Source organism: Pseudophryne corroboree, chromosome 1 (assembly GCF_028390025.1).
Source record: "Pseudophryne corroboree isolate aPseCor3 chromosome 1, aPseCor3.hap2, whole genome shotgun sequence".
In the NCBI taxonomy this organism is placed as follows: Eukaryota; Metazoa; Chordata; class Amphibia; order Anura; family Myobatrachidae; genus Pseudophryne; species Pseudophryne corroboree.
In genome coordinates, this window is record NC_086444.1 from 891,085,693 (window position 1) to 891,107,794 (window position 22,102).

The 22,102-nt window shown below is 43.9% G+C and overlaps 1 protein-coding gene and 1 pseudogene across 1 annotated transcript in view; one reads left to right on the forward strand and one right to left on the reverse strand.

Moving 5' to 3' along the window:
• The window catches only part of ARSJ (arylsulfatase family member J), a 192,755-nt gene extending 171,159 nt beyond the window's left edge, over window positions 1–21,596 (reverse strand). Inside the window, exon 1 of the mRNA XM_063920209.1 lies at window positions 20,491–21,596. Coding sequence (XP_063776279.1) covers window positions 20,491–20,819 — 329 coding nt within the window. The 5' untranslated portion in view covers window positions 20,820–21,596. The remainder of the gene's footprint in view (window positions 1–20,490) is intronic.
• Window positions 6,954–7,073, forward strand: LOC134948560 (5S ribosomal RNA; annotated as a pseudogene).
• Window positions 21,597–22,102: the final 506 nt, after the last annotated feature.

Sequence of the window (22,102 nt, forward strand, 5' to 3'; positions counted from 1 at the left end):
CCCCCATTGTCTCCTGCTCTGGTCAAGCAGTTTCCCTATACAATGTCTCCCTTACCTCTGCCCTGAACTCTGTTGCTCCTGTGGCCCCTACTCACCTTCGCAAATCCACTTTTCAACCTTGGCTTTCCAAATGCATCTGATGCATGCAAAAGTGTTCACAACTGCCAAATGACAGTAAAAGAAATCACGCTCCAATGCAGACTACCTCAATTTAAAAATAATGTTTAAGTCTTGACCCACAGAGCTGCCATTTCCCTCTCTAGACAGTCTTATTTTAAGACCCTTATCTCCTCTCAGCCCTCCAACCCCCATAGTCTCTTTGCCATATTTAACTCCATGCTCTGCCCTCCTACCTCGCACACTTCTCTGCCCTTGACTTAGCTACCCACTTCACATCTAAAATGTAATCCATCTATCAGGACATCACATCCCACAAGAACTTTTCATCTTGTTTCTGTCCACCCTATATTTTCCCATCTTCCTTATCCATTTTACCAACTCTGACTTCCTTCTCCCCAGTATTTGGGGATGAAGTCATGGTCTTAATCCAGTCCTCATCCTTTTCTGCCACCCTCCTTAACCTTTAATCCCTCCTGCTTCCTCTGCTCCCATTCTCCTGTTGCCTGTTCTCATCTTGCTCACTTCTTCATTCTTCCACTCTCACCAGGCACTGTCCTGTCTGCATTCAAGCATGTCCTCATCTCCCCCATTCTTAAAAACCCACCATTGATCTGGACAATCTAACTCTTCTCACTGTTGCCTCCAGTCTCCTTGTGTGAATTGTCTACAACTGCTTTGTCATCTTTCTTTCTTCCCACTCCCTGCTTTACCTATTTCTCACTTTCTCCTCACTTGTATCTTCAGCTGCCCCTCTGCTGTTTCCTCCTGGATGCCACGGCGCTTTCTTAAACTTAACATGTCTAGGACTAAGCTGATAATCTTCCCACAATACCGAATAACTTTACCTCTCTCAATTTCATTAATGATTGACAGCACCACCATCTCCTCCAGCCAACAACTTCATGCCTTGGAGTTATCCTTTACTTCTCCCTTTCCTTCAAACCTACATTCAGTACTTTTTGCAGTCCTGCTATTTTTAGCTCAGAAATAAAAATGCTGGCAAATGTTGGCTTTATTATTCATGCATTAGGCAAAATGAATCTGTATTGCTGTAAAATGGGGAAGTAGAAAACAGTAAAATGTGTAATCATACATACATAAATATCTTTATCTTTATATTAGACATATAGGGCTGCTTCTGATTTCACATTCTTTAGTTGGGGAACTTAAATACATATTATTTTAGATTATTTAATGAATCTTTTGTAACGGTATCAATGCTGAGGCTTTTTTTTTAATCCTTATGCTAAGCATATTTTGCTATGTTTTGGGCTGGTCACATTCTAACATCAATATAAATTTTTCTATACAGTACCCACACACATGATATTGTTTTATTTTTCAAAAGACTTTGAATTTTTAGAAATACTATTATTCTATATACTTTCCTAGTGAATCAAAAACAAATTAGTGTTTTTATTTTAATCTTAAAAACAATCAGAAATATTTTGTGATTCTTGCTTCAGGTAGACTTGTCTTATATATGTTCCATCTATATTGTAGTGATGAGATACTAAACAGCTACTCACTTCAATCGATAAAAGTCCATAGGAGAGGAATGACCCATAGACCTACTTTTATGAGCAGATGTGAAGAGTAGCCCTTGAACCAGAGGTCAGGAGCCTGTGAACCAGAGGTCAGGAGACCCAATACCTGCCTCTGCTCATCCAGCCTTCAGTACTCATGCTATACACAGCTAGTTGAGGTAGTCTCCATGTAACTATTTTTAATCAATAATACATACGGAATACAATAAAGCTGAGAATATATTGTTTTTAGTAGAGATGTGAAATACATTTGCTGCATGGTGAAATGTGTGCTGATCAATCAAGAAATCACAATAGTTTGGGGCAATTAACATGTATCAAAAATTTTTACATTGAAATGTCAGCCAAATTTGCATGCAAGATTATACAAACATAATTGTGTACAATTTGAATCCATGGTTTAGGTAATCAATTATTATACAGTTTATTTGCTAAGAGAAAATGGTAAGATATTCATTATTTGTGATTTAGAATATGGATTTTCTGTTGCAACTGAAGTCTTGTTGAATAAAATAATCTTGAAGGATCTAATTCCCCCTGAGGGAAAGGTTCCAGTTCGTGATCTTCAGCCTATTTAGTACAATTTCTACATCCGCTTCCTTAAAAGTCATGTCATTCCTAAACTGCGATGTTATGACATATGGCACATAGCCTGTGACCAAATGGGCTTACTCTTCCACCCCACTCACTGATTTCCCTTGCTACTGGGCGGGCTATCTAAGCCACCCAGTACTGTACTATACTTTGTGTCTGGATCTACTTATTCTGCCATCCAGAGCATATTTTGGAGCCACTAGTTGAGCATACTTTGCTACCTGTGTTACCTGCCATGTGGCATTGGGATTTCATTTTACCTTCAGTAACCATTTATTACTGATTTCTCCTACTGTGTTGTGAGAGGATAAATCATTGCCACAGTCAAGCTTTTGCAGACAGAGATTGCATGACAAACAATTTAAAGCATTAGCAGAAATATTGGAAACAAATAGAAGTTTATAAGCTCCTATTAAATGTCCTAATAAAGGTAGTATTTTCAATTGATTGTATTGGGATTACACACAGCAGATGTTGTAAGAAGTTCAGATGATACACAAGTTGGTCAAGATAATACAAAACTTACTTGGTTTTACTTACTGCTTTAAAGAGCTTACTGCAAGGATGCTTTTATAATTATTCACATTTATGATCTAGCATCAGGAAATTATGCCAAATCCTTCCAAAACTGGATTGAAATTCAAATCCCAGCAATCTGTCATTTGCATTCATCTTTGCAATATTTAAGCAGATAGAATATAAAATAGCCACAATGTTTTGAATTCAAACACAATCTGATTTTGCACTGACTGCATACTGTACTTCCTTATCTGGGACAGCTTCCCTATCTCTCTAACACATCAGACAGGATTAAAGGGAAGATGGGCCCCTATTGTGCTTTCAAGTTAGAGGTATTAACCCTTTCTCCCTTCCCTAGACAAAATGCCTACTTAACATTTCATTACCTCTCTTATATAGAATGTAATGTACATTATAGAATGTCAAAAAAGAATCTGAATCCCAGAATACAGTAACAAAACAATATATTAAAATTTCAATGCAACAAATGCACATGTAGAATTGAATAAAACTTGGTCTTTGATTGTATTTAAATTGTGAGTGAGTCATTTGCTTAATGTTCTATGTTATTAACTTTTAACAATTCTATGTGAATAGATGGCATAAGTGTATGTGTGTGCATTATTTTTGGATACACTACATTTCTCTGGAATTGGCCTTTGTTCAGATTTTTTCTACTCTCAATTAGCTGTGTTGCTCCATACATCTATGCCTCTGACATATATTGATACAACTGCAATGTGTTTTACTGAAATCAAAAATAAAAAACTACCTCAACATCAAAACTCTAGGCATCCATAACTATCAACTCTCCTTTTTATTATTTTGTCATGAGTACCACATGATTAGCTGTAGGGATCCTCACACAGTGACATAGTGACAACCAAGGGACTGCAGCTCACTATAATAGCCACCTTTTCCCTGTAGGGTGTTACTCGTGTACTTGTTAAAGCAGTTTTTCTTTTTGGAAAAATCTGCTTTATTGTTTTAGGTTCCCAAAATGTTTTGTTTTCCCAAAACTAGTCTTATAGCAGTAATACTGCAATACAACATATGTGTACGCCATTTATGTTTGCTTACATATATATGTATGTACAGTATGAATGCATGCATTAATACACTTCTCTCACTTTTTGAGCTGATCCTTGTGACTTTTGCCATGATTGATAATGAGAATACCAAAACGCACAAATATTTATGCATGTTGTATACAGAAGCCTTTATTGTTTACTTTCTGAATGTACATATAGCTATTTCATATATTATACTGTATAATTAGAATTTATGGTACATGGGTAATGTATGTCATTATTTATTTATTTGACCATGGCTACATCTGTATATATATACCCAGTCAAGTCACATTGTTATGACCACCTCCTACATTTGATGTTGGCAGCGCATAGCCCATGAAGTACATCACGTGTCATGCATTGGCTTGGTGGGTATATAAGGCGTGCAATAGGCCATCTGCACACATATCATTCAATGCTGTTATGGGTAAAAGTGTCCCATTTGAGTTGCAAAAAGGAATGATTATATTATATTAATAGTGTGATAATTATATTAATAATGTGATAATGTTTCAAAAACTGTGCTGGAAATGGGAAAATTGATTTAGATTCAAGATGGCAGATTTCAAGATGGCGCCCACGTTCGGTACATACCCTAAAAGATAGCCCACCTCACCCATACCTTACTGGAGTATTCAGTTTTCCCATTTCCTGCACAGTTTTTGAAACAAAAGGGTGTACTGCAACTTTTTAATCAATATCATAGGCGTGCGTACGGAGAGGCCTGGTGCGCACAGGCACTCCTAATGTGCAGCACCCCCCGCACGCCTGCAATGATCGTGAGCCCAGCCTGTTGCAGTGCCAGTTTGTCACTGTGCCTCCCCTCCCATTGTGCCTGCCGCCCGCTGCCACTGTTTATACTTTAATGTCCAACTCCACCAGCAGACACACAGGGGGACTGACATCAAGCTCCGCCTTGCACACCTCCCTCTTCTTCCGCCTGCACTCTCCTCCCGCCATGTGTTACCTGCCGCTGACAGCCACACCAATGCCACAGGCCCAGCCCAGGCAGCTTTCCTCTCAGGAGGTATGGGATCCCATACAACCTGCTGTGCTGCAGCGGGGACGGTAAATCCCGAGCCCTGAGTTAACCTAGCAGCCCCACCCAGAATTCCTTCAGCAGAAAGAGAAACTGTCAGAGTAAGCCTGCATAAGAATTCAGGAGAAAAAAAGGTGCACATATTTTACTTATAATTATCAGGACGCCACTACCCACCTGACTCACCATATAAATATAGCTAAAAAATAAAAAAAATTCACTCGCACCTTCATTTATTTTATATATATATATATATATATATATATATATAAATATATATATACTTTTCTGTCTTGGATTATCATTGGTTACCAGCATCCCCTCACCCCATTCTTTCATTGTGACATCACTTTGAGATGTAAGAGCACTCACAAACTGAACAAAGGCATAGCTGCTGCACGTACTATACAGCAGTACATTTGAGGATGTAGTTATGTGACCAGCGGTCAGGAGACTGGTGGTCACAATACCTCCCCCTACATCCCGCCTCCTCACAATCCCGAAATGCCAACCAACAGGGACTATTCCCACTCAAGGGACACCCATATTGTGGGAATGGAACCCGTGGCGAGCGCAGCTTGTTGCGCTCGCCCCCCGCCATCAGTATGCTGACCGGGATCGGTATGCTGACCGGGCATACCACACCCGTACATTTGAACATTAAATTACCTTATGAGATTTTTTGCAGTTTCCTTCTTCAGTATATTTTAAATGATTGTAATATAGCAATACATAACGTTATTATACCAATAAACACAGTGACACTGACAACATTTTTAAGTCTATCATTATACTATTATACTGTACTGTATGTATATTATAAGGGTTGAGCGATATAATCTAAGATTATAAATAGGGTTCCTCTCAGGACTTGGAGCTGTCACCGGAGGGAAGGACACGGAGAGCTGAGCAAGCGTGAGGGGTTACCCTTCTTTTCTTCTTATCTTTTTTATTATTATTATTTTTTTTTTTTACACACACACATATATATATATATATATATAACAACCAAAATGCTCCGGCACTCCAGAAATCCCGCAGGACCGACTTGCTCAGGTGCCCTCCCCTGGGGGGTCACCCCAGGACACAAACAAAGACAAAAGAGGCGGCACTCAGAGTCTTGAAAACAGGGAGAAGGGGAGATGGTCCCCGAAACGTAGATCGCACTTAATACAAGTTTGACACTGTTTTCAAGACTCTGAGTGCCGCCTCTTTTGTCTTTGTTTATATATATATATATATATATATATATACATACACCAGCTGAGTCAAGCATTCAATAGTTTCCTGAGTGCACCTATAGTCTATACATGCACTCAGGAAACTGCTGAATGCTTTGCACAGCTAGTATATATATGTAACCCTTTTCTTTTTTTTCATGAGTGCACCCACAGATCTAATTTTTTTAGATCTCATCTTTTTCTTTTTTCATAACTTTACTGTATTTGTCCAGGCCTATATTGTTTAGTTTGCAATGAGTGCCAATGGGCGGTGCTAGACATGCCCAATGGGCGGTGCTAGATACACCCAATGGGCGGTGTTAGTCACACCCAATAGGCGGTACTAGACACACCCCACCAATCGTGCACCCCCTAATGAAATGTGCTGTGCACGCCTATGATCAATATATAAATGTTATATCATTGATCACATACCGCCCCTACAACGTGGGGGTGATCGGGACAGAATTTTGCTACAACGAGAACTACAATGGATACACAGACTTAATTGCCTAACTCCGACTGGCCTCAATGAAGATTTTCGTTTAGGTTGTTTCCTGTGACATATTATAGTGACTTTTTGTTGGACTCTGCATTCCGCTGTTTGGTTTAATTTTCTTAGACACCGCCGTGTGTCCTGTCATTGATGTTCTTTGCATGCTATGTGCTGTCAGACACCTCCGCGTGTCTTTATATATCTAGAGACTCGATCCTGACAGGTCCCCACTTCACTAGCACTATGTGCAGCTTATTGTCCATCTTTGGTGTTGTATTTATCAGTATCAGATTCCAGCTGCCTATATGGGATTCCCCAGTAGACAACATATGTTGGTCTAGTGATATTTACAGCCATACCACACTGGCAAACGTCCAATTCCGGCTGGTCTTGGAAACTAAGCAGTGTTGGGCCCAGTCAGTACCAGTATTGGTGACGATCTGGGAATACTGGGTGCTGTACATCACTCACTTAATACCACAAGGCAGCGGACATTGTGCATTCTGTGGGTTTTCTCCCCATTTGGGCAGTTTGGATTCTTTTGCACATATATTCTTATTTATATTGATTTCCATAACAAGTGGGCATTGCTTTGCAGTAGGTTGTTTTGAGGGTTGTCCTTGTGTCACCTGCTATCATTTTTATTAGACCTGTCATTCCTTCCTGCTTTTTGCACCTTGCACTTTCTAGCCAGCACTTTCAGGGAACCCTGTTCTGCTGAGCTTTAGCACTATTCCTTTTACTTTTTTAAACACTTCACTTCATTTAATTTACTTCTGTTTTGATATACAGCGTCCTTGCAATTCCCCTCACCATCAGCATGCCATTCACTAGTCAGGCTGCTGAGACCACCCGTCGCACGTTTTGCCGCGCTCCGGAGCCGTTGCTATGCATGACACCGGGTTTGTTTAGCTTAGTTACCAGTGTCATGGAGTGGGAGGAGACAGCAGGGGATGCATTAGAAATGCCCGGACTTGTCTCAGCCCACGTGCTGATGCTGCTGGGTTGATTGTGGTGCCATTTGAGGCTTATATTTCGTGTTGTGACAACAGTGCGGTTAGCCCCTGAGGAAGACAGTGCGGTTAGCCCCTGAGGAAGCACCTGTCAGGCTGTGTTTGCTGTATTTGCTGTACTTCACCATGCCGTTTGGTTAAGGAATAAATCCTGCTTTTCTTTCATCTACACGTGAGTGCTGGCTTGTCTACTTTTTCTGCATCGCTGGAGAAGTGAGTGTTTTAATTTATTGCTGCCTTGCACCACCATTTTTTGCTTTGTATACATAGGCTTTGAGTGCTGTCGTGATTTCCTATATATATATATATATATTATATATATATATATATATATTTAGTTTGTACGCTCGCAAGAGCGGGGACTTCTTTCCTCATGTGCATTTTCCTTTTCTTACTTACACTATCTTATACTCCATACTCCCTTTGATGGCACCTAACCCCCTGGTTTTCTATACCTGTCCTATGTTGTCCTGTACTGTAAGTGCGGTTTTCTTGTTTGCTCATTTTATTATAAACTGTATAATGGGTGCTGCGGATCCCTTGTTGCGCCATATAAATAAAGGATAATAATAATAATATATACATGGTCGGGACACAATTTAATGACCACCAGCTAATTGTCAGAGCAACCGTCATGTGCAGCACAGGCAGCAGCTAGACTTTCACTATCATTTTAGACACACATGTGGTAGCCCCAGGTTCATTTTGACGGTCAGCTGCTCCACTGTAGTGTGTCAGTCGGCCCTTGCGCACCTCTCACATCAATAGCACGTGCTGCTCCGCAGTTTTAACAATGGTTATTTGCAATGGTGCCATTTGTCCAGTCATGATACACCTTCACCACAGCAGCATGCGAACTGTACACAAACTGCGCTGTTTCGGAAATACTGCCACCCTTGGCGCGAAAGCTGATAATAATCCCTTTTTGCAACTCGGATAAGTCACCCTTTTTATCCATAACAGTGAGTAATATGTGGGCAGACAGCCTATCGCATACCTTATAAACCGAACAAGCCAGTGCACGACACATGACATACTGCATGGGCTTTCAACTGCCAATGTCAAATGTAGGAGGTGGTCATAATAATGTGACTCGACCATCTATCTATCTATCTATCTATCTATCTATCTATCTATCTATCTATCTATCTCTCTATCTGGCTTATAATTATTTCCAGCTGGGTCAGTCACGCTGCACTCCAGCGGCAGCATCTCTAACAGGCTGAAAGAAGTACTTTGGTTCCCGGTTGAGGTAAATTTACACTACCTTGCCGCGGTATATGACAGCAATCTGCAGCCGCCTCTCTGCTCCAGGAATCATCTGGCATACCATGTTCTTAATGGCTGCTGCCTGCTACTAACAACCACTAATCTGTGCTGCTATCTAGAGACTTGGATTTTATTACAAAGTGTTGGGCTATTATGGTATCGTATAACACTGTTGAACTTTCCATTATACTTGGCTATAAAGTAACTATCCTTAAGAGACTGGGGTTTATTGTGGTTGTCTAAAGGTGCATACAAACAGTGTGATGTTCTAGTCAGTAGCAATCATTTTACCCCTTCTGGGCAATATTGACTAAAATATCACACAGTGTGTATGCTGCAAACAATGGCGATGATAGTTCATGGGGGTCATTATTATTTATTTATTACCAGTTATTTATGTAGTGCATACATATTCCGCAGTGCTTTACAGAGACTAATTGCCCATTCACATCGGTCGCTGCCCCACTGGAGCTTACAATCTATATTTCCTACACATTCATACTAGGGTTAATTTTGTGTTGGGATCCAATTGACCTACCAGTATATTTTTGGATTGTGGGAGGAAACCGGAGGAAACCCATGCTAGTATGGGGAGAATATACAAACTCCACACAGGTAGAGCCATGGTGGGAATCGAACCCATGACCTCAGTGCTGTGAGGCAGTAATGCTAACCATTACACCATCCGTACCGCCCCAGTATGACCCCCTTTATCGTCTGTGCATGCAGCTCAATTTTTTCTATGTCAGACAAAACTGCAGCGTGACGTCACACGCTGCCCAGGTCATAGCGTCTGCGTGTGACGTAACGCAGCTGCCGCGGCCCACCCCCTCAATGGTCTGGACACGCCTGCATTGCCCGGACCACGCCCCCTAAATGACGGCCAAACACCGCCTGCCTGCCCCCTCCCGCCCAGCGACTGCCTCTGCCTGTCAATCAGGCAAATGCGATCGCAGGGCTGAGACGGCAGTTGGCTGTCTGCCATGCGTCGGCACACTGCGGCGCCGGCGCATGCGCACTTCATACCTGATCAGGTCTGAAGTAGCCCCAATATAATTTGCGGTATCATTCAGTGTGTACGCGCGGGCGTCCCAGAAGGGATGGGAACACACTGTGCGACATCGCTCATGGAGTGTATCACAGAGTATGTATGCACCTTAACTTTAAAAAACTTTGCTATCTGGTAACAACTAATGTATAAACAATGTGGCCATATGGAATTATCTGGTTATTACATTGTTGCAATTAAAATCTCTGGATTTCTAGCAGTAAGATTTTGCTAAATGTTGTTGAAACAATTTGGAAGTTGTTTTTTCTAATACAGGTGAAACTCAGAAAATTAGAATATCGTGCACAAGTTAATTTATTTCAGTAATTCAACTTAAAAGGTTAAACTAATATATAGACTAATTACATGCAAAGTGAGATATTTCAAGCATTTATTTGTAATAATTTTGATGATTGTGATTTACAGCTTAAGAAATTCCCAAATCCAAAATCTCAGAAAATTAGAATATTACATAAAATCAATAAACAAAGGATTTAACATACAGAAATGTCAGCCCCCTGAATAGTATAATCATGCATATGTACTCAGTACTTGGTTTGAGCCCCTTTTGCATGAATTACTGCCTCAATGCGGCGTGGCATGGATTCTATCAGCCTGTGGCACTGCTGAGGTGTTATGGAAGACCAGGATGCTTCAATAGCGGCCTTCAGCTCTTCTGCATTGTTCGGTCTCATGTCTCTCATCTTCCTCTTGGCAATGCCCCATAGATTCTCTATGGGGTTCAGGTCAGGCGAGTTTGCTGGCCAATCCAGCACAGTAATCCCACGGTCATTGAACCAGGTTTTGGTATTTTTGGCAGTGTGGGCAAGTGCCAAATCCTGATGGAAAATGAAGTCAACATCTCCATAAAGCTTGTCTGCTGAAGGAAGCATGAAGTGCTCTAAAATGTCCTAGTAGATGGCTGTGTTGACTCTGGACTTGCCGTAACTACGTGTGTGTAAGGTGTGCCTGGCACACAGCACAGTCGCACTGAGGGCGCAATGACCAGGGGCTTTTAATGAGTAAATTTGACTCATTACAAGTCGCCTGTGCCGGAGGAGGAGAGGGAGCAGCGGAGGAGGAGGAGGGAGGGGTGCAGGAGGGAGCAGCAGCAGTGCTATGTAATTGGTAGCGGCGCCGCTGCAGCAGTCCCTCTCCTTCCGCATTGGCTGGCCGGCGCTGCTGTGAATGCTGGGATGCGCTTCCCTCATTCCAGCATTCACAGCGACGGCGGCCAGCCAATGCTGAAGGAGAGGTACAGCTGCATGCGGCGCCGCCAGTAATTACAGTGCATCTATTCTATCTGTCTGTCTGTCTATCTACCTATCGATCTGTTTACCTAATGTGTAAAAGGGGGACTCTGCCGTAATGTGTAAAAAAGGAGACGCAGTCTGCCATAATGTGTAAAAAGGGGGACGCTGTCTGCTGTGATGTGTAAAAAAGGGGATGCTGTCTGCCATAATGTGTAAAAAGGGGGCGCTGTCTGCCTTAATGTGTAAAAAGGGGGACGCAGTCTGCTGTAATGTGTAAAAAGTGGACGCTGTCTGCCGTAATGTGTAAAAAGGGACTCTGTCTGCCGTAATGTGTAAAAAGGGGAAGCTGTCTGCCCTAATGTGTAAAAAGTGGACGCTGTCTGCCTTAATGTGTAAAAGGGGGACGCTGTCTGCCGTAAAATGTAAAAGGGGGACGCTGTCTGCTGTAATGTGTAAAAGGGGGACTGGCTGCCGTAATGTGTAAAAGGGGATGCTGTCTGCCATAATGTTTAAAAAGGGGACACTGTCTGCCGTAATGTGCAAAAAGGGGAATCTGTCCGCTGTAATGTGTAAGAGGGGCTGTACCTGGTGTAGTGGCGCTACTGTGCGGTGTAATTTGAATAATGGAGACTACTATAATATGTAATGTGAATTGGTATTATTTTGTTGCCACACCCCTTCCCCATGAAGCCATGCCCCTATATTTTTTGCACGCGCCTACGACACGCACTGCCCTTTTTTACATAAAGGGGGGCGCCAATGCCCTATCTTGCACACAGCACTAAAATGTCTAGTTACGGCACTGCTGCTTGTGCACCTTTTTCTTCCACACCTTGCCCTTTCACTTAACTTTCTATTAATGTGCTTTGATAAAGCACTTTGAGAACATCCAACTTCTTTTGCAATTTCCTTTTGAGGCTATTCTTTGTGGAGGGTGTCAATGATGGTTTTCTGCACAACTTTCAGGGGGTATGGGTCGTTGGGTCGACCCAACGTAGGTCGACACTCATTAGGTCTACCACTGAAGGTTGACATTTGCCATAGTTCAACATGCATTAGGTCGACATGGCTGTTAGGTCGACATGTACTAGGTCGACAGGTCAAAAGGTCGACATGAGGTTTTTTTTTACTGTTTTTGGTGTCGTTTTCTCTGTTAAGTGACAGGGAACCCAAATTAGTGCACCATGTCCCCACGCATGGCTCGCGACTTTGGGCAAGGTGCCTCGCTCTGCTACCGCTTTGCTCGGCACAGATTACTGTTCCAATCGTAGTCCACGTGGATCGTTTCTTAATTTTGGGATTTTTTTTTTTTTTAAGCTGTAACACACAATCATCAAAATTATAACAAATAAAGGCTTGAATTATCTCACTTTGCATATAATGAGTCTACTGCATATAATATACTAGCTGGAGTACCCGGCATTGCCCGGGATTTTAAGAATGTCTGTTTACGAAAATAAATTTAAATATTAAACACACAGTATAAATAACATTGTAGATAGCTGAATACCCAAGGGACCCTGCTCTTCCCACTATACATTTCATATTTTTTTAGTTGCCTCGGCCGTGTTTTAATACGCTCATTTGTAAGATTTCACGATCTTCGCTTGTAAACTGTGGATTTGTATAGAAAGACAGAAAGATAGAAGGACAGAAGTACAAATTTTTGCTGTTATATATTAGATAGGTACCTAGATAGATCCTCCTCCCCCAAACACTCCACAGTTTCTTATATAGCACAGCACATTATGTATCTCCTGATATACTCTGTGCTGATAGGGGACCGTGCTACTTCCACTATATAACTCTCAGTGTGTGGGTTTATGCTACCTCCATTCCCCTCCTCACATCATGTGACTGCCCCTGTCACATGCAGCCCTGTCATCACTGACATATCATGCATGTCCTGATATAGTCTGTGCTGCTGGCCCACCCATAGGGGTGCTAGTGGTGTGTTACTCCCACAGTGGTTGTTCCCAGAGTGTAAGTAATATGTGTAGCAAGTTTGGTGTAAATTGCTCCAGACATTCCAGAGTTATGCTGTCTGCTGAAAAACTCTGTGCTGCTGCCTCAACCCTAGGGGTGCTAGGGGCATCTTACCCCCACAGTGTTTGTTCCCAGCTTGTAAGTCATATGTGTACCAAGTTTGTTGTAAATTGCTCTAGGCATTCTGGAGTTATGCTGTCTCCTGAAATACTTTGTGCTGCTGTCCAACCCCTAGGGGTGTCTAACCCCCACATAGTTTGTTCCCAGATTGTAAGTCAGATGTGTACCAAGTTTGGTGTAAATTGCTCCAAGCCTTCCACAGTTATGCTGTCTGCTGACATACTCTGTGCTGCTGTCCCACCCCTAGGAATGCTAGGGGTGTCTGCCCCCTACAGTGTAAGTTTCCAGAGTGTAAGTCATATGTGCACCAAGTTTGTTGTAAATTGGTCTAGCTATTTGGGAGTTATGCTGTCTGCTGAAATACTCTGTGCTGCTGCCTCAACCCTAGGGGTACTAGGGGTGTCTTCCCCCCACAGAGATTGTTCCCAGATTGTAAGTCAGATGTGTAACACGTTTGGTGTAAATTGCTCCAGGTCTTCCACAGTTTTGCTGTCTCCTGAAATACTCTGTGCTGTTGTTCTAAGGGTGCTAGGGGTGTCTTCCTCCCAGTGTTTGTTGCCAGATTGTAAGGCATATGTGTGCCAATTTTTGAGTACATTGCTCCAGCAATTCTGGAGTTATGCTGTCTCCTGATATAGTCTGTGCTGCTGTCTGCCCCCCTAGGGGTGCTAGGGATTTCAAATTGTTTTAGTTGCCTCCACCATGTTTTAATACGCTTGTATGTAAAATTTCATGATCTTCGCTTGTAAACTGTGGATTTGTATAGAAAGACAAAAGGACAAATTTTAATTTGTATATATTAGATTAGTTTCACCTTTTAAGTAGTGATGAGCGGATTCGGTTTTACTCGGTTTTACTCGGTTCTCAAAACAAGTGAGCCAATAAGATTCGGTTTTGAGAACCGAGTAAAACCGAGTAAAACCGAATCCGCTCATCACTACTTTTAAGTGGAATTACTGAAATGAATGGACTTTTGCACGATATTCTAATTTTCTGAGTTTCACCTGTATTTTTTATATATAACTAGTGATTTTATATAATTCTGGACACTCTCATAGATATATCACTCCAGTGACATGGGGCAGGGGGCAGAGAAAGCTGGGCAAAAGCAGGACATCGCAGTGCTGCCCTGTGAATTTGCAAGCCTGAGCTGTCGAAATTATCACAGGGCTCACTGCGGTATTTTTTGCATTTTTTTGTTAGTAAATTCGGCCACATGGCATTTCCCATTATAAGTATGGGGAATGTGATGTGTCTTACTAAAATAAAATGACAATTAATGGGTTTGGAGCAGTTTTTCATGAAAACTGCTCCAAATGCCCTTTAATACATTTAAGTGATACTTAAGGTGAAAAGGGTGTAAAAACATCCTTTTTCACATTATTTTAGTAAAAATAATGTTTATAAAGAGGCCCCAAAATCCTTAAAGGGAGGGCTGATATAGAATTAATGAACATGGTTATACAGTACCACCCATATAATCAATACTGATCAATGTATGCATATGTGTTAGTTTTCTTATGCTTGCTATATAGGCCTAATCATACTTATTTGATTCAGATAAACTAGCTAGTTTGCAGAATACTAAGTTTACTGAAACTCCTGGTGCTCATGTGATGAGTATGAAATACTTTCCCATTGTCTGTTTTCCTAAATTCGCAATTTCCCAGACTCTTATCTTAAATAGCAAGTCAGAGCCAGGTACCACGACACTGACTGAGGAAGCCACCGATGTACTATTGATGCGGGTAAATATGTCTTTTAAAAGAGATATCTCTAAACCTTCAGCTGGTTGAACTCGTCCAAATAATCTTCCTTACAACTGGGATTTTGTGTACATCTCCGGATATGGCTTACTAAAAGGTTTGGAGCACCAGAGCCAGGAGTTAAAAGAACTGTTTCTTTTCCAGAAGGAGGACGTGGTAACAATTATACACTAACAATTAATAGCCTGGCCATGTCGTAATAGCAATTGCTTTTTATGATAAACTCTGCTAAGAACTGTTTCAGATTCTGCATGACTATTAACACTTTAATGCTTGGCAAAGAAAATGCGTCACAATTACTGTGAGGTAGCACAACCACTAATATTCTAACAGCTTTTGGATACAGACTTTGGGGGTCATTCCGACCCACTTGCACGCTGCGGTTCATCGCAGTGGTGTAAACGGGTCGGAACTGCACATGCGCGGTGGTCGCATTGCACAGGCGCATTGTTGCCCGTTGATGGCTCAGCGATGCCGCGTACGAAGAAAGCGGTCACAGCGGCGACCGCAAGAAGATTGATAGGAGGAAGGCGTTCCGGAGCATCAACTCACCGTTTTCCGGGCGTGGAGATCCGAACGCAGGCGTGTCCAGGCGTTTGGAGGGCGGATGTCTGACGTCAATTCCGGGACCTTCATCATTGGATCCATCGCACAGGGTAAGTAACTGCAGGGCTAGTCTTGTTCTACACAAAACTTTTTTAGCATAGCACATGTTATATCTGCCTCCCCTGCAGTGCACATGGTTTTGCCCAACTGCTAAAAACTTTCCTGCTGCGATCAACTTAGAATTACCCCCATTGGGGGTAATTCAGACCTGATCGCTGCTGTGCGTTTTCGCACAGTGGGCGATCAGGTCTGTACTGCACATACGTATGCATCACAATGTGCTGACATATCAGACGACTGCACCGGACATTGGAGCATAGCGATGGGTTGGTGCGAAAAAAGCGATCACACGGGCGATCGCAAGGTGACTGACAGGAATAGGCCATTTGTGGATGGCAACTGACCGTTTCAGAGGAGTGTCCGGGAAAATGCAGGCGTATCCATGCATTTGCAGGGAAGGTTCCTGATATCATTTCCGGTCCCGGACAGGCTGAAGTGATCGCAGCGGCTGAGTAAGTCCTGGGCTGCGCAGAGACTGCACAAGATCTGTTTGTACAGCTCTACTACACGTGCGTTCGCACACTTGCACAGCAAAAATACACTCCCCCTGTAGGTGGCGACTATCTGATTGCAGCAGTGCAAAAATTGCTTGCTAGCGATTAGGTCTGAATTAGGCCCCATATGTAATTAGACATGTAGTTTCATTTTAATTGCTATATTATACATATAAGCTAAAACAATGGGAGTAATTCAGACCTGATCATTAGGATGCGTTTTTTGCATCCCTGTAATCAGGTAGTTGCCGCCTACAGGGGGAGGGTATTTGCTGTGTGCAGGTGTGCAATAGCATTTGTAGCATTGCTGTGTGATGCTTTTGTACCTGTGCGGTGGGGGAGGGCCAGACATGCGGGGCGGTCTAGCCCTGTGCTGGGCGTCCCCCCGCATGTCAGGGTGACTGATCGTACCTGTAGAAAGATTCTGCTTTGTGATCAGAAAGTTGGGAGGAGGGTCACAGATGCGTGCTGGAGGCGTGTGCCTGAAATTAGGGGGCGTGGGGTCTTGGGTAGGGGGCGTGACCTCACGGAGGGTGCCCCATTTTTGCTGCTGTGGGGACATGGCCAGCACAGCGCAGAGGGTCTCCCGACTGTCCCTCCCCCCCTTCACCGTGGGACACTGTGACCTGTGGGTGGAACAGCGGGACAGTCTCAGAAAAACGGGACTGTCTTGCCAGAATCGGGACAGTTGGGAGGTATGGCTATGGGTCCCAAAGCTGAGAAGGTCCCATCTTCCCTGTCAAAGTTACGTGTGTTAATTTTTCAACACTGGTATATTAATAGGGGTCTTTACAAACTTTGGCCTTGGAGCCTACAATATAACTTGGTAAGCCCCTGGACCTGCTCACTGTAATGTGGTATGAAATAAACTGGAGGTAGTGGTGTAAATTCATCCCCGTCACCCAGAGGCAAGTTATAGTCTGGTGCCCCTACACCTCAAAAAAAGGGAAAATTATATATAGTTTGGAGCTAGGACAAAGGTGACAGGACCGGGAGGGACAGTGCCAGAACAGGGGTGATAGCGCCAGTACTGAGATGAAAGGGACAGTCCGTTGGGGCCAGGACAGACTAAGACACAGGACAGCGGTGACAGGGCAGGACAGGGATGGGTGACATGACCAGGACAGAAGGGACAGGGGTGAGAGGGCCGTTATAGAACAGAGGGGACAGGAACAGGATGATGTGAGGGCCAAGACAGATCAGACGGGTCAGGAGAGATGGGTGACAGGAACAGGACAGAGGTGACAGGGCCATGACAGAACAGATCAGCCAGGACAGAGGACAGAGGGGACAAGGAGAGGACAGGGGGAACAAGGCCATGACAGAACAAAAGAGACAGGAACAGGACAGGGGTGATTGGGCTAGCCCAAGACAGATCAGACGGGACAGGAGAGATGGTTGACATGACCAGGACATGGGTGACAGGGCCATGACAAAACAGAGGAGACAGGAGAAATGGGTGTCAGGGACAGGACAGAGGTGACAGGGTCAATACAGTGATGACAGGGAGAGTACAATGGGGAAGAATAGAAATGACAGGCCAACATAGAGAACCAAGATAGAGGTGACAGGGTCAGGACATAGGTGACAAGGCTAGAACAGAGGGCACAGGGCAGGGGTGACAGGGACAGTACAGAACAGAGGGGACAGGAAAGAGGGGTGACATGGCCAGGAAAGAGATGACAGGGACAAGATAGAGGTTAAAAGGGAAGAATCAGGACAGAGGAACCAGGACAGAGGAGACAAGGACAGAACTAAAGGGATAGGAGAGAGGGTTAACATGGACAGGACAGAGGTGACAGGGACTGGACATAGGTGACAGTACCAGGACAGAGGGGACAGGACCAGAACAGAAGGGACAGGAGAGAGGGAATGACAGGGCCAGGATAGAAGTGACAGGAACAGGACAGGGGTGACAGGGACAGGATTGAAAACACATTAAAGAGGGATGAAATGGCAAGGACAGAGGTGACAGGCCCCGAACAGAGCGGATGGGGACAGAACAGAAGGGACCGGAGGGAGGGGTGACTGGGATAGGATAGTGGGGAGGCAGGGCCAGCACAGAGGTAACAGGGACAGGACAGGGGTGACTGCCAGGGACAGGAGAGAGGGGAAACAGGGTCAGCACAGAGGTGACAGGGATGGGATAGGACAGGGGTGAGAAGGACAGGACAGGGATGACAGGACACAACAGAAGGGACAGGAGGGAGGGGAGACAAGGACAGCACAGAGGTTACGGGACCAGGACACTTCCCTTAATTCAGCACTGGTGGAAGGAGGTAGTTGGCACTCACTATATATACTGTAACTGATACTGTAACCCCTCCCTTCAGTCCCACTCACAACTGGCTATACTGTATGTACTTTCGCCTGCAGCTGCTCAGAGCCTGCTCCCACAGCCAGAGGAGGTATATCCCGTTAATGTCTATGTGAGGAGTAGAAGCCAGAAAAGATAGTAGCTGCTATAGCAGTCTATAGTATTTTTCTGTATCATAGACCAAAGCAAAGCAGAGAGCACCAAGACAAGTCACAGAGGACGAGCAAGAGCCGCTCATGCTGATAGATGCTGCGCTCAGCAGCTGCTCTATTTACAGCAGCTGTAGAATGGGTACGGACAGACTGGGGGACAACGGAGGAGGTGCCCCCTTCAGGGCTTGAGCCCGGCAACTACTGACTCCGTTATCTCCAGCAGTTCCACTCCTGACTGGAGGGCATTATAATATTATATTATATTGACTGGAGCACTGTAATATAGCACAATATAAAGTGGAGGCACTACAGTGTGCCATGTGAACTGTGGCAGAGGCGAATCAAGAGAGGAGGAGGCTCATGTGCAGACTCTGTCCGGGCCCACTGCTCTCTAGCCAGCAGCACTGTAGACTATGGGCACTAGGTTCATTAGGGCACACTAGTGCTGTCCCAGGATTTAATGAACATGCACACGTCTCTGGGAAAATGGTGCAGTGGCCATTTTCCGAGTGATTTCTACTGCACATGTGCGAAACACCGCGAAAATGGCCATTTTGCAGGTGGTTTCTGCAGTGCTGCTGTAACCAAAGCGGGACTCTGGAGGGTAAGTATTGAAAGAAATGGGTGCCGGGTGTGCTGTGTTTGCCCGTGTGCACCACACACTCTACACCCATTATAAATACGCCAGTGAACTGGAGGCATTGCATTGTGGAATAATATGAACTGGGCACATAATGTCATAATGTGAATTGGGGGTACTGTGTTGCATAATGTGTACTGGCAGCTCTACAATGTGACCGTAATCTAAACTAGGACACTACTATGGTTCAAAAAATGAACGAGGGCACTATTATTGGGCATAACATTAAAATTGCTGCTCTGTAGAAGCATTGGGAAAGGGACCCCTCTAAAATGTTGCTATGGGGCCCACAAAGTTCTTGCTATGCCCCTGCCTGGTGGGTCTGTGGTTTTGCCCTCCTAAATGACCCTGCAAGTGAATAAAAGAGGACTAGAGCTGGAACAATTACCCTCTAATACATTTTGTGACCCTTGCATTCATAACATATAAATGACCCCCACTTCCCCCAAAAGAAAAAAAAAACAGTACTGGTTTAGAAGACTCAAGTTCTGTGGTTTGGAAAATGTTGTTCATGTAGTTATATGAATAAACTATAAAAACCCCATAATAATTATTCAGTTTCTTGAACGGTAACTTACTCCAGAAACATTACTAAGAAGAAACCTGACAAGTTTACCTTAATGCCAAACCTCCCCTGACTTCTAGACATTTCTGCAGATTGTTAGACACTGGATGTAATTTATTACACTCGGGAACCTAAAAACTAATGAGCTCATCTTGTACCATACAGAGCAGCAAGCGTTTCCTTTACAGAAGTGCAGGCAGGGATCTACTGGTGAAACAGCCTCGCTCAGCTCTTGTGCTGACACAAAGTTATGTTAATAAAAAAACATAATAACCTGGGAAACTGTTCTTTCTGAGATGTCAATGATAAATCTAATGCTAGCCCCCACGCAGGTCATATTATTTACATGACACACCAAAAAATAAATAAACAAATCGCAACAGTTAAAACTGCAAAAACAATCTACAACTGTATATAAGCAATACCATGATATGTTAATATAATACCAATACTTTACTGTAGAGCGCGGACAGCAACAGTCTGCTACCGGGCATATAACACTACAATATACTGTATTGGAAGGATGCAAAGTCTGCAACGGTGATGAGGATTGCTCGTGTCCTGCATAATAACATGTAACACTCAGCACTTACTTCCCAGTAATAAACTGGCTCCGGGACGGTGAGCAGATCGGCTGCACGTAGTAGTTCTCCAGCTTTACTCCCTCCGAAGCTAATTTATCCAGTGTAGGTGTCCTGATCTCAGAACCGTGGTACCCAATGTCTCGGTATCCCTGATCATCAGCCAGTATGAATATAATGTGGGGCTGGTGCCCCACTCCTCGTAGCTCATCCAGATCTTCATACAGGAGGGACTGGTGGTTTTCCAGACTTGGCTCACCTTTGTCCCAGCACAGGTACCCATAGGTCATGATGCTCACCATAGAGAATGCAGCCAGTGCCCCCAGCACCAGCATTTTCATACAGTCAGCCAGCACTATTCAGAGGTACATCAGGGGTCAGTCCAACATACCGGTGTAGCCATGTGCTGTCCTGTGGTCATTGCTCTGTCCATCCAGTTTGCAGGCTTCTTCAAGTTCCACCCCACCCCCACCAGGAGCTGCTGCTGCTGGATAAGTTTAGGTGAGTCACTGTGTCTGTTGCCTGCTCTGAGTATGTGCTGGCACCTCTCTCCTATTACAGGGCATTGTAAGGGGAAGGTGTCCCATCCCGAGCCCAGCAAATGCACAGCTTTCTCTGCAGACACATCTCAGGGCAAGGGGGCTGCTACTCCAGGCTCCGCTACACCTCCCAGCTGTACAGCCCTCTGAGAGACATTAACTCGCAGCATCTGGGAGTTTTTGGCAATTCCCCCAGAGCAGTCACACATGCAATCTGTCCCATGTTTCCTCCTGTCCATTTCGGACTGTGCTGCCACACAATAACCTGTGGAGGGATCTGTGTCTCTCCCGGTGCAGTGGCACCCTTAGGCAAAGGATTGGTGCATATACAGTATTCCAGCAAGAGAGGGTCATCTGTTTCCCATCCAGCAATCCAATCTCCATAGGCAGCCCGCAGACTGAACACATTTGCTGCTGGATGTAAACCAGCCGGTCACCAGGAGAGCATGGTGGGTACAGTCTGTGTGACAGGGTGGAAGGTACAGGAGACTGTCAGAAATAAACTTGTAATAGATTTAGCTCTGCAGTAAGTCAGTGGTGCTACACTTCTGTAACTTTCTTTCAGCAGCCTTCCCTCCCTTCTCTTACGACTGAGTGCTGAATGAGTGAGGTGTCAGGGGAACTTGCTCCCCTTCCTGCAGCTCAGGGAGGTGAGAGTAGCCTACTACTGTATGACTACAGTACCTTTTATCTGTACAACACACAAAGACCTGTGGGGGCTGCACATCGTGTGTACTGTAGTAACTGTTTTTAGGGTAAGAGGGGAAAAATCCAAATCCAAACTGTTTATAAATTGATGACATTTGGATGGATATGTTCCTGTCGGATTGTAGAAATTACACTACTTAGTTATGTTTGACTTATTATGACAACATTTTCCTGTTTTATTTCTTTCTGTCCCCTTACTGTAAATCTTATTCCCCATATCCCTTTCTCACACAGATAACACCCCTCGGCTCTGAAACAGCTGGTGTGTCTCCTAATTGTGGCCATAAATGTAGAAATTCCGTAGATAACCCAGAGAGATTCTGTAACCCTGCACATATTACTGTAGTTTTCATGGGTTCTTTGCAGGCACCGATAAA